The following is a 19,006-nucleotide window of genomic DNA, read 5'->3' as shown; positions in this document are numbered from 1 at the left end:
GATAGCATTTTTTTTTTCTGACAGCATTTTATACACATTACTTAATTAATTTTGCCAGTCTTCTGTGCAGAAGAAACAGATAACTGACCACATTTAAAAGCCATACAAATTTTTGTTGTAATTATTCAACAACTGATCTTCCTCCAACACATCAGTGTCTGAAAATGGCACTTCAAAGTTGCAAAGAATAACTTCGACATATTCACATCAGAAAAATCCTTTCTACTCAAGCAAACATAACCATGCTGGGGTTTTCCATGTAGTCATTTTAATCACAGCAGAAAAAAATGGACAGTTTTCTACTTTTACTGAATTCCAATATTAATTCATTATAGTCATTAAAAGATAGTTTAAATTTCAGCTTTAAATTGGCTATCAGAATTTATACGTGCATGCAAATGAGATAATTTTCCCTTTTAAATTTTCTACCAAAATTTTCAGACGGACAAGAGATATCCAAAGACTTTTACAACATGAAGCGAATGTTACCAAGACATGAAACAAATGCACTAATGACAAACTTTTAATACTGAGTGAAACTAAAAGAAAATAATTTGAAGTGAATCATTAGAAAACGTTTCTTTCTTATCTGAAAAAGCTTTATTAGTACTCTGAAAAGAGCCAAGAGTAAACATCAAGACAGAAGCAAAAGAACTCGAAGTAGATTTATCATAATTCAAAAGTTAGAAAATGAATATATTCTTTGTGGGGGTAGGAAAAAAATAATTTTTTAAAGATGGTTTATGATATATGACAAAACAAAGATAAAAGGCTGGAGTACAATTACTTCAGGAAAAAAGTATAAGTGAATTTTATTAGATTCAGTAACTGAAGTCCTCTTCCCCTTTTAATTAGGTGTGGCTTAAATCCTTTATTTTTCCTATTTTATTTTTGAGGACATACTGGTACCAAAAACTATTTTATGCTACAAAAAAAGAAGGCAAAATGTTATCTTTAGTCCTGCCATGCTACAAATGATTAAGTATAAGGGGCGCATGAAATTCAATAATGAAAATCAAATTCACAAGGGAAAGAAAAACAGAAAATCAAATTTCAAGGTATAAAATACTACCTTTATAGATACTATACTTCTTTTGGATTCTCACACACTATAGGTCCTTAGCTTTCAGAAAAGAAACTACCATGAAATATGAATTTCATGAGCAGTCATGACTACTAATTTAAACTTTTTCATTCTAGGGTGATACTTGAAAATTTGTAATTTGAAAATAAGACTCATTTTTGGGAGGTTATGAAAGTATAATCCATTTGCATGACTCTCAGGCAGCTGTGTCAGTTTGGTAAGGAACTGACTCCCCAGCTATCACATAAGGAAGAAGGGGACATGTATCTTTACTTCAGTATTAGAATAACCTATTTTTCAAAAAAGAAAACTGGCTTAACAAAAGTGAGCAAAAGAAAGATCATGAGAATTGTTAAGTCCCAAAGATATCCCCTGCCCTCCAAGAACAAAATTCCAGTAAACCTAAATCCTTCCCAGGAACTTAACACAACAAGGTTCTCCGATCTGTTACCTATTTCACAGAGTTTTGCTTGAACGACATTAAAAAGTGGACTTCTATGTATAAATCTGTAACAACTATAACAAGGATATGAAGACAGAATGAGAAAAAAAACAAATTGATGTGGAAACACTGATTCACTAGTTAAATCCTTTGAATATTTACCGAGCCACATGGTAGGCTCTGCATACATATAATGGGCAAAACAGATATAAACCATTGCCCTTTGCAGTTTATAACTTAATCCTATCAGACTCCCTGATTCCACTGGCACCAAACTGCTCCCTGCTCCTCAACCCCAATCTCTACCTACTCACCATCAACCTAATAACCAACCCACCTCTCCAACACCATATGGTTTTTAAAAAAATCCCCAAAAGGAAGCATGAAAATAGATCAGATTTACGTAATTCTGAATACTTGTCTCATTTTTGATGCTGGATATAAAGAGAGCCCAAACACCAAGATATTGAGCTAAATGTCACTAGATGTTATAAGCTCATGAGAGTAAGAACAGAAACCTCCCCAGGCAGACATCTCCAAATGATAGGCAAAGGTTCTGTAGCAACAGGTTGGCTTCCATTTTAATAATAAACCTCGTTGTGACAGTAGAAGGGCTGAAACTAGAAGGAAAAAGGGTTGTAATGAAAAGGATCTTTTATCCTCTCATATAAATAAGCTTCATTCACAATATCCATTTCAGAATTAGGCACCAGATGCTGAGTCCCTTGTTCTCAAGATGACATTTCTGATCTTAATAAAATTTCATAAGGACCATGTGAGCCAGACCAGTCTCTGGCTCTCTTACTTTAGACTCTTAAATGGCCATGGCTATGGAAAAATGGATTCTGGCACTAGTATATGTACATATATAGCTATGCAATGAACATTCAGGAATAAGTGATATTAGTATGAAGTCTTAAACTATACTACTAACTACAACATTTAATTTATTCTTAATTTATTAGAGATCAATGACCTTGTTCTGGAAACATGAAAATTTTCCACTATTTGTCATCTGTTCTTCAAAACCCTCTACTTTTATGATCATCCTCCACCTTTTAATTCACTGCTTCAGTTACCCTCCTGTAAAAGAACATCTGATGGTTTGAAATAGGTAGCAACACAGCTGAATAGTTAAAAAGCATAAAGTTTAAAGAGTAACAAAGACCTTGGGGCAAGAGTCCCAGGGCTGCTGTTTGCAAGCTGCAGGGTTCTGGACACATTACTTGACCCTTCTAAGTCTTAGTTTTGTGATCTGTAAAAATGATGCTAGCTCACTGATTTCAGAAGTTAATTATCAGCATATAATATGATGATACATGTAAACTTACTGCAGGGTCCAGTTAAGCAAGTGTTACTTGTTATTGTTAATATTCTTGTGGCTACTATTCCTCAGATGCCTGATTACAGTTTCCCTCTTTCTTAACTATCACACAAATTTATGGTTAAGTCAACTGGATTCCATGCCAACTTATGTGTCAACAACAATAAAACAAGATAGATTTTCTAAAGTCTTCCTTTAATTCTTTCTTAACTTTCTAATGTTCATGCTGGTAGTAAACGGAACTTAGAGTAATGCTGTACCATCTCTAGAAGCAGTCCAGAGCCACATCTTGACATGTTTATGTTATCTAAATTCATAATCCGATATAGATAAAGCACTCGAATTTCAAGGGAATGAAAGAGTTTCATAATGAATTGTTTTTCTCTATTCTCAGCTGTGATAGCAAATATTATCACCTTCAGTACAACTCATCTTTCAGAACTAAGAATGATGACAACACAGAGCAGATTTCCACTCCACTGAAGTAAAAATCATTCAAAAACAGGATCCATGGCCTATCTTTCAACAGTTCTGACTGAATTATTAGAAAACACATTGCTTCTATGTAAGAGTAGCATTTTGTCTTTACAGTTTACTAGTTTACTAATGGTTTCATATGCAAATGTTACAGCTTTTGCTGTATTTTTATTTCCAATGATTGATTCCAGAGGTTCTAAAGAGAAAATAAAAATAACAGACCTATTTAAGCACAGCTACCTATAAGTGCCAGACAAAGCTGAAGGCTGGGGTGGTCTCAGAAGAAAGCGGTGCTTAAAGGCTACAACGACAACTCATGAAGAGCAACGAAAGCTGCTAAATGACCCAAGGCAGTTACAGAAGGATCCCTGAAGTCCAGAGTAGCAGCTATGAATTTTGGCAAGCAGGCAGCTTGAGTTCTACTCCCAGTGATGCCATGAAACTATATGGTTTGGTTTGGTTTGGTTTGTATTCTAAACCAGTTAGAACCTTCAGACCTCTTATATACAAGGGAATTGAAATTCGTATGTCAAACAGATGTCTGCACTCTCATGTTTATTGCAACATTATTCACAATAGTCAAGATGTGGAAAAACTGAAGTGCTCATCAACAAACAATGGATTAAATAAATGTAGTATATATATGTACAATGGAATACTATTCAGCCTTAAAGAAAATACAGAATTCCGTCATTTGCAACAAGAAGACGTTTAGCGGAGTGAAATAAGCCAGGCAGACGGGCAAATACCACACGATCTCACTTATCTGTGGAATCTAATTCATAGAAGTAGACTTCATAAGAACTCATAGAAGTAGAGCGTAGAGTGGTGGTTACCAAAGGACTGGGTGGAAGGCATGCAGGGGAGATGGGCAAAGGGAAGATGTTGGTTATAGTGCATAAAGTTTCCATCAGACAGGAGGAAGCAGTTCTGATGATCTATTTATTGCACAGCTTGGTGGCCATGTTAATAATAATGTATTGTATACTTCAAAATAGCTAAAAGAACGGATTTTGAAAGTTCTCACCACAAAGTAATGATAAATCTTTGAGGTGATGGTTATGTTAATTAGCCTGATTTGATTATTGCACAACATATACATGTAATGACATATCTCATTGTACCCCATACATACAATTATGTGTCAATTAAAGATAACATAAAATTTTGAAATAAACAATAAATGTAAAAAAATTTTATAATTCAGTTTTCTAAATCTTTAAGACAAATATTTACTTGAATCACATGAGAAATTATATAGCCTTCAGAATTTGGTAGATGAAAATATGATTCAAAGACAGGTGCAATAGTATGAGGGAAAAACAAGTAGGACAAAATGAGTAGCTGAGTCCTACTATACTAAGACTGAGTGCACATGCAAAGCTATGATTCAAGACTGTCAACTTTTAAACACAAGAGCAAACAACTACTTCCAAACAGAATCATTAAGACTAAATTCACTTACATATTAAATATCCTATCCTTTAAACCAAATACATAATAAAATATTTTGAACATACTAAAAAAAAATGCCAAGGCTTACAAAATCTTCTACAATTAATATACATTAAAAGAAATGTGTCAAATACGGGAGCACGTGATAGGTTTTACGAAGTTTTTTTTCATATGCAAAATTCATTCAGGCACATCCCTTATTCACAACTTTGGGCCAAAAGTTTCGTCACCTTTTTCTGTCTTCCGGAAGTAAAGCTTCCCCTAGACCCTGTTGTTAGTATTTTCAATATTCTTTGGGGACATACAGTTCTTCTCAATATACTTTCATAGAAGTAACAAAATTATGAGTGACAGCCTCAAAGGGAAACAGAATTATATTTGCCCAAGGCAAAACCCTACACTAAAAGAACTAAGAATTGTCATTATAGTAGTAGTATACTCAGTTAGGAAAAAAACGTGACTTCAAAAACTAACAATGTGTTCAAGTAAAGCAATTAATCAAAGCAAAGTAATTTGTGCAGGATTAATAATATATTTAGTTTTTAAAGTAAAGTTTTAATAGTTACTGGAAATAAGTAAAGAAGAAAGTCTTTGTTTGTTTTTTTTTGAGACGGAGTCTCACTCTGTCGCCCAGGCTGGAGTTCAGTGGTGCGATCTCGGCTCACTGCAAGCTCCACCTCCCGGGTTCATGCCATTCTCCTGCCTCAGCCTCCCGAGTAGCTGGGACTACAGGCGCCCGCCATCACGACCGGCTAATTTTTTTATGTGTGTCTTTTAGTAGAGACGGGGTTTCACCGTGTTAGCCAGGATGGTCTTGATCTCCTGACCTTGTGATCCGCCCACCTCGGCCTCCCAAAGTGCTGGGATTACAGGCGTGAGCCACCGCGCCTGGCAAGAAGAAAGTCTTTTCATCAAGTAAAGCAAGCAACCTGACTTGTCAGGGAGAAAAAAATTACAAATCAAAATTTTATTTTCCAAACAGTTAAGGATGATTTTATTCCCATGTCTTAACTAGATCTATGGAGCCAGAGGATCTCACTGACATCTGGCACTAAGTCCCACTCCTACTCCCTAATTTTTCAGATTAGGAAAGCAAAGTCCCAATCAGTGACTAGTAATCCAAACTGGACTGGGTATAAACTATAATTACTTTTTCACCAACCTAGTAATTCCACACTGAGGACTCAAGTACAGGTTATTCCACAGTACAGCACAGTATTCTTCCCACCAAACATCACTGCTTCACTTTCCCAAATGTGAAGATGTCCCACTTAAGAAAACATTCCTTATTTCCTGGGTAGAAATCCACTCTATGACAGCTTGGTGCATAAATGATTTGAGTGCCCATATTTGTGCCTTATGTATGCTATTGCAGTAAACATGCTAATGCTACAGTATTCACAAATGCAAAGTTTTCTCTAATACACACAAATAGATATGTGTGTTTACCAATAAAAATACTACAAAATCAATCATGTATCAGGTAACATTCATATTAGTCGAATAGAGAAAACTATTCTAGTTATTTCTTTGTTTCTTTGTGCTTTTTTTCCAGGTAAGATTTTCAAAATCCTATTTGGAAGGGATGTCTTGTGCAGAATACACCTATTTTCCATAAAATAGAAAGTTGTCACTTTAAAAAAAAAATACTGTGACTCTTGTAGTCACAGAAGTACTAATTTCAAAACCAGCTATATGTAAAGTTCAAGTGATTTCTCTCACAACTTTGTCAGCCCAAAACTGTTCTGTTCAACCTTGCTATGAGATAGTCAAGGAGACAGTCTAAAAAGATCACATGCTATGTTCTAATAATGATGCAAAGAAAATCATTTACAAGCTCAAAACTAAGTGAAAATGGAAAAGTGTACAACAATACACCTTTCATATAAGAAAAAATATGTATTCCTATTTATTTCTATTTGCATAAAGAAAGTGAAAGGACATGTTTAAAATTAAAAGTAGTTAGCTATAAGGGTGTAGGTATGAATAAGACAGACAGATATAGGCAGAAGCATGAATTCTCAATGTGTAATTTTTTTTTTTTTTTTTTTGAGATGGAGTCTCACTCCTGTTGCTCAGGCTGGAGTGCAGTGGCACAACCTCGGCTCACTGCAACCTCCGCCTCCCAGGTTCAAGCGATTCTCCTGCCTCAGCCTCCTGAGCAGCTGGGATTACAGGTGTTTGCCACCATGCCCAGCTAATTTTTGTATTTTTAGTAGATGGGGTTTCACTATGTTGGTCAGGCTGGTCTTGAACTCCTGACCTCGTGATCCATCCACCTCGGCCTCCCAAAGTGCTGGGATTATAGGTGTGAGCCACCATGCCCAGCCAATGTGCAATTTTTTATCTTGATTTTTGAGCCATGTGAATATATTATTCATTCCAAAACATTTTATGTAAAAAAAAAAAAAAATGGATGTGCAAGCAGCTTTTGTGCAGTAACAGCATATCCACAGTTAACTAAGACTTAATTATAATCTTCCTGAAGATGGAGGGACCCACGTACATATGTTAGTTTTTTCTTGTTTTTGTTTTTTAAAGAGACAGAATCTTGCTATATTGCCTTTTATTAATGAGTGGCTATTCACAGGTGCAGTTATAGCACACTACTGCCTCAAGTTCCTAGACTCAAGTTATCCTCCTGCCTCAGCCTCTTAAGTAGCCAGAACTACAGGTGCAAACTACTACACCCACTCAGCAGCACCCAGATATTTTAAATATTCTATGTTCACAGCCTATGGCAGAGCCTAGCAAACAAACACTGTATAAAACAAGCACAATTTGCCAATTTGAAATTAACTTTCTAAAGGTTTCCGGAACAATATTTAATGACATGGATATAGTAATAACTTCCACATGGGAGAAAAGAGATGGCAAGGAAGGGGAAGGGGATGAACATTATTTTATGTAAATCCTTCATATTTCTTTTACTGCTGGCTACAACTTAGAAATGCAGTACATTCTTGCTCAGTTGTGCCGTGGATAAATACTCTAAGTAGATTGCAAGCTGAAACATGACAAGCTCCTGATACTCTTAATATTAAAGATTTCAACAAATTGCTAATATCAAATTTCAATTTAAGTGCTGCACTAAGAGCAGCAATGCAAGAAATGTTTAGTTCTCTCATTAACATAAATATCCAACAATTATCAACCAGTACATTTCAGGTTCATTTGTTCTCCATATTTTTGGAATGCTTTTCTCAACATTCATTTTCCATCCCTAAAGCTATCTCCAATATCTACTTTTCCATCAAATGCTACTCTGAAGCTGCATCAAATATTAAAATAAAGAAATGAGAATTGCTGTTCTATTTTTATAAAAAAGTGTGTACCGGTCCATGAAAGGTCAAATAGGAGTGAAAAGCTCTAAGAATCCTTCTCAGAATGTACTTAACAATGTCCACATCCAAAGATATTTTGTTAATACAAAATTTAATATTATATAGCAGTGTTTCTCAGGTGTTTCTCACTATGTCACCCTGAAATCACTGCATCAAAAGCATGCTAAAGAAAGTTCTTTCAAAAATGTAAATCTGCTTTATTTCATTAATTCATTTTTTTATATAGTGAAATGTTCACTTCTAGGGAATTAAGTAGTATAATGGTATAACAATATCATGTGTGACCACTATATCAAGGATAACAGAAAACTGCCAAGTTCAAAGCCACAAGGGCACATGCTTGTTTTTATAGAAGTTTTACAAAGTCTCCAATTTTAATATAATAAATTTAATGTATTATCAAGTAATTGATATGGAAAGAAATTTATTAAGTTGAATCTGGAAACACCATCAATCTTTTCCAATGGTTGAATGGTGAAACAAACCTCAGTACATCCATACGATGGGACATTACTTAGTAATAAAAGGAACAAAGCATTGATGCACACAACTTGGCTCTATCTCCACAGAATAATGCTGAGTGAAAAAAGCCAATTCCAAAAAGCTACATACTGCATAGTTTTATATAAAACATTCCAGTAATGACAAAATTATTGAAATGGAGAGCTTGGGATATCTCTATCAACTACAAGTGAAACTACAATTATCTCAAAATAAAAACTATAATAATAACAACAAATCCACTATTATTATTTAGATCACCTCAGACCAAAGACAGATTTAAGTGGCATTCTCAGAAACCAATCAATACACAGACTCCCCCAGCAGAAGAACAAATAAACAGAAAAAAGAGTAGCCACAGAAAAAGAAGTGTCAGAGAAAACAATGAAGAAAATAATACACTTTTTAATGAATAGCTAATGAATATTTAGATATACTTCGGGACACTAAATTTTACTCAGTATGAATTCAAGATGGAAAGCTTACCCGATGCTTTGCCTTAATTTTTTTCCTATATTCTTCTTTGTCAAATTTGTCCTCTTCCTGAAGTCTTTCCTTTGCTTTATCTAAGTTGATACCACCCGTGTCATCATCTTCCTCAGCATCCTTGATGGCAGATTTCTGCATTTGTGGCCACTGCTGAACCAACTACAGGTAGAAAAAAGGTCAGTGTCAACAGGAAGTAGGGAACACCCCAGAAAAACACTTCATTTTGTCTGATGATTCCGAAAAGGTGGAGATACCCATTTTCTGCCTTACAATCTGTATTATTTAATCTTCTAATCAACTTCAAGCCACAGAAGAGACCGCCCTAGTCAGAGTAAAGTAACACTGCCATACCCAATGAGAACAGGATTAAAAGAAAATTTCACCAAATAATTTGGAGGAGAAGGCAGTCACAGAATAGAGATGCTCCAGCATCTTCCCAAACAGCATTCTTAGTATCCTATTCTCCACACAACTCAGCTCAAAATTATCTGCACACAGCAGGAGTCGGGCTGAGTAGGACACAAGCTGTACCTCCTTTGGGCTTCCATGGCACCCAGTGTGTTACTGTCACACAAAGTTCATTACACTGCGTTGTTTTATGTTCCTGTTTCTCTTACTAGAATTAATCTTCTTGAGGGTAGTTGTATGTCTTGTTCATTTATCCTTGGGGCCCAACATAGTATCTGGCACATATTAAACAGGTGCTCAAAATGGATCAATGAATCACTTATCAACTAACATTACATATAATGACTGAAATAACTAACTGAAAAGGAGAAAATCAGTTTGGGTTTCACTGGCTTGCTCAAATTCACATATTTTACACACACCGTTTAGGGTAAGGAACAAGGTGACCTAGAAGATGGGGCACTGATCTGGTAATGAGGGGACCTGGCTAAATGTCCTGGCTTTTTCATTACTATGTAATGCTAAATAAATTAATCTCTGGATATCTGTGTCCCTTCCAGAAAAACAGAGGTTTATTTGACTCAGTAATTTCTAAGTCTAACACCACAAAACTCTATAGACAATTCAGACAAAAATAACTCGTTTTATCTAATAATTAGTTGCCAGAAAGATTTAAGTAACTACCATTGTTTTGAAAGACTGCTAATTAACGTGCCAGCAAATGGAAACTGCAAGCACACACATCGCAGGTATTAAGGTCTCCTCTCTCACTCTGTGGCCACCATAACTATTCTTCAAGATGAGATTCCTATGGAGTCTCAACCTTTAGCAACCAATGTGGTTGATAAATATCACTGAGCAGCCATGCTAGCAGTCACTGACCCTAAAGAGGCAATGCGAGGGATCAGTTTTAACAATATGAATATCATGTTACTTGGACTCTTCATCCCCACTGCAATCAGAGGGCAAAAAGTTTATCCTTCTATGGGCTAGGAAAAAATATACAGTGGCATTTCTTTCAGAGCTTTAAGTCAGAAGTTTCAGGATGGCTCACAGCCACAAACATCTCCTATTAGCACTAAGTACACACTGAAACATTTTATAGTTGAGGATTTACATTCATTTTGGAGCTAACTGGTATAATTTGTGCAGTTAAACTTAGTAGCATACTAAGGAACATCATTACACCAACAGCACTCATCTCATTTTACAGTGAACATCAGATGTCATATGACTATTCTAGTTTAGTCTGTTTCTCAGGTGCTGACCTCTTTTTCGTAATTTCATAAAGACTCATTATCTGTCATTTAGATACCCTTCCTCTTCAACTTCCACCACCTTTGAATGGCACACTATTTTGTGACTTTTTATCTGATTTATACATCCCAAAATAACATCCAAAACTTTAACTTCAAAATTAAAAGGAAACATACTGCATTGGAGAGGCTGCTTAAGCAGTCTTTATGTTAGTGATGATGAAATACATGATGTGCTACACTAATTAATATGAAAAGCTGTTATTTTATTGAAATAGATGTTTCATTCAATCAATAAATTTCTGTGAGGGTTTATTATGTTAGGTATCTTTCTAGGTGCTGGGGATAGAATAGCAAACAACAAATACCTTCCTCTCAAGAAGAATCAAACAATCAACAAAAAATCAACAAAATACCTTCCTCTCAAGAAGAATGGAGTGGAAGAAACTGACAAGAGTCAAATATAGACTGAAGTCACAAAGTAAGTGCTGTCAAGAAAAGTGAGGCAGGGTGAGAGAAATGAGGTTATGATGGAGATAAGGTGCTCTGTGCTAATATGAGGATAGTCAGGAAAACCTGGGCTGGTAAGAATGAGGCCATGAGATGATATTCAAAAGACCCTACCTACTATAACCACTCCTTAGGTAAGTCACTTGACATACTGGATCTATTTCATCATTTTAAAATGAAGACAACTGTTATATAATAGCATGAACTTTCATGAGTAATCTGTGGTATACTATGGGTATGTATTTACAATATGGCTAAGGGAAAGGTGAATTTAAACAGGGCACCTCTGTGTCTGAGACTACTTTATAAAGCAGAGAATTCCCTCCCATAGCCAGCCCAGCAAGATATATGCAAGTACGGCATTTAAAATTGAGGAAGTGCAAAGCAGAAGCTTTTTTCAGTGAAGCAAAAGAAGCTGTGGCAAGTAGCTGTATTAGCATTCTCATGTCTGTTCCATAGAACATAATGTTCAATACCATGAAGAGAAAACCTTATCTATAAAAACATAATTTAGAAAGTTCCAAACCAACTCTGTGTCAGTATTACCAAGAAGTATCTCGGTTTATTGCCAGTAAGGCATCCTTGTTCACAGCAGTAGAGCTGATGTACAGCCTACAGTAACAGTGAAAGGAATGGCCCAGCATGCTGTAGAGAAACATTTACTCTATCATTAATGAGTGCTAAGTAAGCAAGAGAGTCAATCTCTTCTAATACTTCAAATGCACCTCAGAAATGAAATACTTCTAGAATCTTACCTCCCCTTCATCAGTAAATGTTATCTTCTTATTCACTTTAAAATTTCTCTTCATTACTTTTTTTGCTTCTGCAACTTTGGTCACTTTTTTCTTGATGCTGGATTTAGAAGGTTCTTTCTTCTGTGTGAGAACATACAAAAAACACAGATGATTAGGAAACTGGTTGCTTTATATTAACAATCCAACTCTGGTAATATACTTCTCAAAACTGGGTGCATTTATTACTCATTGGCTAATGAGAAGCACTGAAAACACTGTCCAGGAATAATATTATTTGACTTATTAACTAAGAACTCCTCCCAAAACCTAAAAGAGTTTAAGCATGAATAGGAGGGCTGGTAAACCAATAACATTTACATTTTATCTATTACTAGAACTATGCTATTTGATAATATTTAAGGACTAAAAATTACATAATATAATAAATGGGCATAAGATAAATAAAGCTATCTTCCAGTCAAAATTTCATACATATCTTAAAATGTGCAGTTGCAAACTTAAGTTTTTAGAGTAGGAAAATGTATACTTGGAAAGCAAAATGATTGCAATACATTGTTTGCAACCAACATTCCTCTTCCAATTATAGTAATTTACCATAGGAACACAGTAAAATATCCGATGACAATTAAACTGTGTCCAAGCCGAGCATGGTGGCTCACGCCTGTAATCCCAGCACTTTGGGAGGCCGAGGCGGGTGGATCACCTGAGGTCATGAGTTCGAGACCAGCCTGGCCAACATGGTGAAACCCCCATCTCTACTAAAAATACAAAACTTAGCTGGGTGTGGTGGTGGGCGCCTGTAATCCCAGCTACTCAGGAGGCTGAGGCAGGGGAATTGCTTGAACCCAGGAGGCGGAGGCTGCAGTGAGCTAAGATCACACCATTCCACTTCAGCCTGAGGACAGAGCAAGGCTTCACCTAAAAAAAAAAAAAAAAAGCTGTATCCAAAGGTGAGATGGAGAAAACACTTAACAGGATGTACTGATTAGGACCTAGCTTACAACCTAAAACCACTATAGCAAGATATTAAAAATTCAAAGCCACTGCTTACTTATGCTAAGTGAATGGTTAGCGGACCCCCTGAGATAGGGGATTGGAAGAGGTCATAGCATAACCTGCTTTGATGAGAAAGTGACAAGACATAACCCAGGTCTGAGGATTTGGATTATCCTCCTCAAATTACAGCTAGTATTACTATTGGTGGTACTTAACCCAATGCAGTTTCCATTAGACAGAATAAGAAGTCTTTGGTGTAGTAGTTAGGAAAATGTATTTGAGCACAAGCTCTATCACTAATAAGCTATATGAGATTAGTTACCGTTACCTAACCTCTGAGTTTAGTTGTAGGTTGAGGACACCAATGGTATCTATCTCATACAGCTATTGGGAGGATTAAAAAGTAAATGTAAAACATATGAAAAAGTATTCAATAAATCTCAAATACCACTTTTATATGCTGATTTTGTGCTACATAGAAAGATCAAGCCAACTGCATAAAGGCTTACTTTGCAAACTACGCGACTGCAGTCTTTCTAGTTGATTGATTTTTAACTCTGTACCATAGGGAATCACACAAGGAAAAGACAGGAGGGACCAATCTAGAACATTATCTATAATTACCAGAAGCTTTGGGAAGCAGCGCATTGGTCACAACTGTTACATTATGGTAATAAGTATACACAAAAAAGAGCAAATCATTTAATAAGGAGATATTAACAATGATGAATACATAAATGCTTAAAAATAAACCACCAAGGCCAGGTGTGGTGAATCACGCCTATAATCCCAGCACTTTGGCAGGCAGAGGCAGATGGATCACTTGAGGTCAGGAGTTTGAGACCAGCCCAGCCACCACAGCGAAACCCCGAATCTACCAAAAATACAAAAATATTAGCTGGGCATAGTGGCACACCCCTGTAATCCCAGCTACTCAGGAGGCTGAGGCATGACAATCGCTTAAACCTGACGGAGACTGCAATGAGCTGAGATTGTGGCAGTGCACTCCAGCCTAGGCAACAGAACAAGACTCTGTCTCCATAAATAAATAAGCAAAAAAACCACCATGCAATTAAAAATAACAAACCTACTAAAATAAAGACTTGTGCCAAGTTATCAATGTATTATATTTTTAGATAATGGTCATGGTTATGAAAATCAGTTAGTGCATCTGCAATAATATTATGATTTAACTACAAGAAAGTTGTTTTGACAATGATGGTTGTACTATGTGGCTATTACTAAAACACTGACTTTGTATTTCCGATTCAACATGAAAGCTATAGTATCTAGTTATATTTATTTCTCAGACCACAAATTATGTCATATTTAAGAAGTTACTACCATCTTCAACCCATATAAAGCTAATGAAAAGATTAATTGCCTCTGAGGTAACTTTTATTATATCAGAGACATTTAATATGTTACAATTGAGGCTGGAGAATAGGGTCTGGAGGCAGGAAACTTAAGGCTAATTCCTGCTGAATCAAGAAAAACACCAAGGTCTGGAGGCAGGGAACCTGAGACCAATTCTGCTGCTTCCCAAACCTGGATCAAAAGGAAAACACCTGGGTCTGGGGGCGGGGACCGTAAGGCCAATTAACACAAACTTTCTGAAACTTCCTAAAGCTAAACCAAAAGGAAAACACCCATCTCCCAACATGGAGTAATAAAGCATCAAAGGCTACTCTCCCTACAATCCCCCCACCCCGCACCATGCCTCAGATGGAAAGGAAAAGTACCCTGGATTGGCCAAGCAGGGACCATCCCTTCATCTGCACAGGGTGCCAATTCACCTCAGCCTTTAATTAGGCACGGACCAAATCCTTCATCCAGATAAGGGCTAACTGATAGGAACCTCAAAAGAAGTACTTAAAACCCAGAAAACTTTGTAACGGGCCCTTGAGCCACTTGCTCGAGCCCACTTCCACCCTGTGGAGTGCTTTCTCGCCTTAATAAATTATTGCTTTCGCTGCTTCTTTCCTGTGTCTCATTCCTTTGTTATTTTGTGCGTTTTGTCCACTTCTTTGTTCAAAACGCCAAGAACCTGGACAATTCACTCAAGGCCCTCCTTCCGGTAATATAATCACTATATACACATCACAAGACTTCTATGAAAACAGATTAAGTTTTAGATTTCTTCTTCCCACTGGACATTCTCCACTTCCTCCACCTCCCAGGGGTCCGTGCCTCCACAAATATCACCAACTGGTGGCAAAAGGCTCTAAATTGCTGTGCCTACCCTCTCTCCACCACTATGCTTATTCTAAGATGTGTGACTATTGCTCGTTCTCAGTTAATATAGTCCTCATTTCCTTATCTCACTTCAGAGAGTAACTGAGTAAGCTGTGTGGTGGTAAAACATTTAAAAATGGAAAAAAAATACAGTGGCAGTAAACTTGTTCACCTAAAAAATAACCTGTAGGACCCCCGTGAACACAAGGGATTAATAAGATCCCCACTTCTGTCAGCCTAGTCAGTATTCCTACACCTCCTTTTCCTCACAAAGGCTTAGAGACCACCATCAACACAACCACCAGGGCTGTCGACTTTGTTACTGACTCCTACTACATCTTCTTTGTTTTAGGGCTAGGAAAATTCTTTTTTTTTTTTTTTTTTTTGAGATGGAGTCTCGCTCAGTCGCCCAGGCTGGAGGGCAGTGGCGCGATCTCGGCTCACTGCAAGCTCCGCCTCCCGGGTTCATGCCATTCTCCTGCTTCAGCCTCCCGAGTAGCTGGGACTACAGGCGCCCACTACCACGCCTGGCTAATTTTTTTTGTATTTTTAGTAGAGACAGGGTTTCACCATGTTAACCAGGATGGTTTCGATCTGGCTAGGACAATTCTTAAGGACCTTGGATCTCTCATCAGACCTCATCTAAAGACAGAAGCAATGCTGATCAAACAGTGTAAACTTAAGGGATCACTGTAATATAAACATAACATAGTAAATTATAATCACATAAACCAGTAAACAAAAAGTACTAGGAAAGAACATGAGTAAACTTTCTGGGGTGATGGCAGTGGTCTAGATCTTGATAAGTTTGAGTTACACAGGTCTATGTATTCGTCAAAATTCATCAAATGTTAACATGTAAGATTTGTGCATTTCATTGTATATAAATTTCTATCTCAAAAAAGAGTCCTATAAACAACATTGAACTGTAGTTAATGCCATACAAGCTGAAGTATATGGAGGAAAGTGTAATGATATTGGCAACTTACTCAAATGCACTAAATAAAAAAGGATGGATAGATAGATGGATAGTTATGTGATACAGAAAACATGGTAGGTAGGTGCCTCATGCCTGTAACAAGCATTTGGGGAGGCCAAGGCAGGAGAATCGCTTGGGCCCAGGAGTTCACGACCAGCCTGGGCAACTTGGTGACACTGTCTCTACTAAAAATTAAAAAAAAAAAAAAAAAAAAGCCAGGCTTGGTGCCACAGGCCTGTAGTCTTAGCTACTCAAGAGGCTGAGGTGGGAGGATCACTTGAGCCCAGGAGGTCAAGCCTACAGTGAGTTGTGATCACTCCACTGCAATCTAGCTTGGATCAAAGAGCAAGATACTGTTTCAAAAAAGCAAAGAAACACAGAGAGAAATACGGTAAAAGCTTAACTGTAGAATATGAATGGTGGAATGTTGGGCGTTTGGGTGTCCAAAAGTATACTTCTTACAACTTTTCTGTACATTTGAAAATGTTCATAAAACACAATAGCCCAGTCTAGAAGGAAGGGGGAAAATCAGAAAAATGATACCAAAAATTGTCAATGGAATAAAGGTCAGAAAAAACAATCCTGCAGAGTGGATCCTTAAGTGAGGTGGTCAAGTTGAAGAGCTTTAGGGAAATCCATGAAACCACTAAAATTACATGACAAAATGTAGAAGTATTTGCATCTCTGCCTTTTATGGTTTATATTGGTTTCTGAAAGAGTTCTGTGTCCTGCCCCCGTGAAAAAGTAAAACTTTTTATTTGTTTTAGGGAAGCCACTGGAAGAAGGAACAGAAATGCCCACATGGGTGAGAAGAGGCTTATCATATTTTCCTGTTAGGCTCTGGCTTTGTCTGATACTCTAGAATTATTCTTCACTCATTCAAAGATGCTGTGAATGTCAACACCATCCAAGGCATCATACTACATAGTGAGGATGCAGCAGTGCAAGAGGGGTGGACTCCCAGCCTTCACAGAGCCCAACTGTATCTATGGAAAAAGATATGAAACAACTAGAACAAAATATTAATTATATATATAATCTTAGAAAAAATATACAGAATAAATGAACATGACTGTCCTAGGTAGTCAGGGGTGAGAAGAGCAGGTCAAGGAACTTCCTTTTGAGGGAGAGATGTTTGAATTGAGTGGCAAACGCTAACACACTGTGGCATCGCCAGCACATCAGTGATGTGCTAAGCACCTATGATGTCCACTGATGGTGCATTTTACACATGGCTGACAAGAGAGTCTTAGTTCCATGTCATTCTTTTTAATATTAACTTTAGCAGGTAATACATGCACACGTATTCTGTAAATTGTACTTAAGTTAAAAGGTTGTGTTTCATGTCCTCTTCAGCAACCTCGGTTTCTCTCCTAAGAATCAAGTGCTGTTAGCAGCTTCTGTATCCTTCCAGAGAGATTGCATTCATATTCACATACACAGGAAAAACATGAAGTTACTAAAAGAGTTACCTCCAGCAATTAAAAGCCTTGATTATATCTATTCATACACATGTGATTTTATATATCCAGGTTACGTTTCTAAAAGTGAAAGTGCTCAAAGAGTATGTATAGTTAAATCTTGAAATATATTTCCAAATAATCCTCCTAAAGTTATACAAACTTATATTCCCACCAAAGATTTATAAGGAATTGATTTACCGCATCTGCAGCTAAGTATATTATTAGGCTTTATATTGCCAGTCAACTAGGTGAAACAGAGTACCTTGGGGAAGTTTTAAGTTGCAGTTGTATTATTTTACATATGACAGAACATCTTTTCAAAGGCATTATTTTTCTGTGTACCATTTGTATTATCTGCCAGTATTTCTAATGAATTTCTGGCATTTATCAAGTTGTGAAATCTCTTCATTTGTTAACAATGCTTCAGTAGTTTTCCACATCTCATTTATTTACATTTAGACTTTTGCCATACAAGGTAATCTTCTTATTTTGCTATGATTTGGTTTTTGTGAAGGTCAAGTTTTTAATTTATGTAATCAATTTTAGTAAATGTTTTCTGGGTGTGTACCAAACTTTATAGTTTTCCAACTAGAAGATTTTTTAAAAATAAATTTAACTTCTTAAAATGCAGATTTTACTTTTTTAGAATTTTTAAAAAATGACTCTTGGACAAGAAATAGAGTGTTAATACTTTTTATACCTCATTAATAAAAAATATAAAATACATCTATTATTAGATAGGAGTTATATTTTTTGACAAGATTTTGTATTATTGTACAAGAATGAAATTTATAGCAGCCCTAAGAAGTACAATGAAAGATTAGCTGACAATATGTAAAACATCAAAATATGACTTTCATTTCTATTTGCACCTCTTCTACAACATGTATGCTAGACTTTAAAAAGCTAAAAGGAGAGTATCATAAAATACAAAATTGATAGTCACTCTCCCAGTGTCCTACGATAGGTGTAGAAAGTTACTGGAAATAATCTGGTAGATAAAAGAACTGCTGCCACCACCAGTCACAAAACCAATAATGGTTCTTATCATAAGGACCATGTTAGCTAACACTGGCTACAAGAAAATTCAAAATATAATCAATGAAAATACTTTAATATAAGCATTACTACTACATATCCTACAAAAGAAAATAAAACTATTGTTAAAAAATGATATTTTAAATGAAAAGCAAAAATCACAGGAAAATAAAAGTTAGAATTAAAGACAGTCCAAAGAAATCAGATTTTTATGTTTCCTTAAAGTAGCTCCCATTTGGGCCAACTAATA

General features: G+C 36.3%; 1 protein-coding gene across 1 annotated transcript in view; it reads right to left on the bottom strand.

Moving 5' to 3' along the window:
* The window catches only part of DDX10 (DEAD-box helicase 10), a 285,778-nt gene that overhangs the window by 90,543 nt on the left and 176,229 nt on the right, over positions 1–19,006 (bottom strand). The window contains exons 15-16 of the mRNA XM_054438369.2: positions 12,046–12,165; positions 9,114–9,275 (exon numbers count right to left, since the gene is read on the bottom strand). Coding sequence (XP_054294344.2) covers positions 9,114–9,275; positions 12,046–12,165 — 282 coding nt within the window. The remainder of the gene's footprint in view (positions 1–9,113; positions 9,276–12,045; positions 12,166–19,006) is intronic.

This window comes from Pongo pygmaeus, chromosome 9, assembly GCF_028885625.2.
Source record: "Pongo pygmaeus isolate AG05252 chromosome 9, NHGRI_mPonPyg2-v2.0_pri, whole genome shotgun sequence".
Taxonomy (NCBI): Eukaryota; Metazoa; Chordata; class Mammalia; order Primates; family Hominidae; genus Pongo; species Pongo pygmaeus.
The sequence above is the reverse complement of the archived record's forward strand: the minus strand, read 5'-3'. Positions and strand labels throughout refer to the sequence as shown.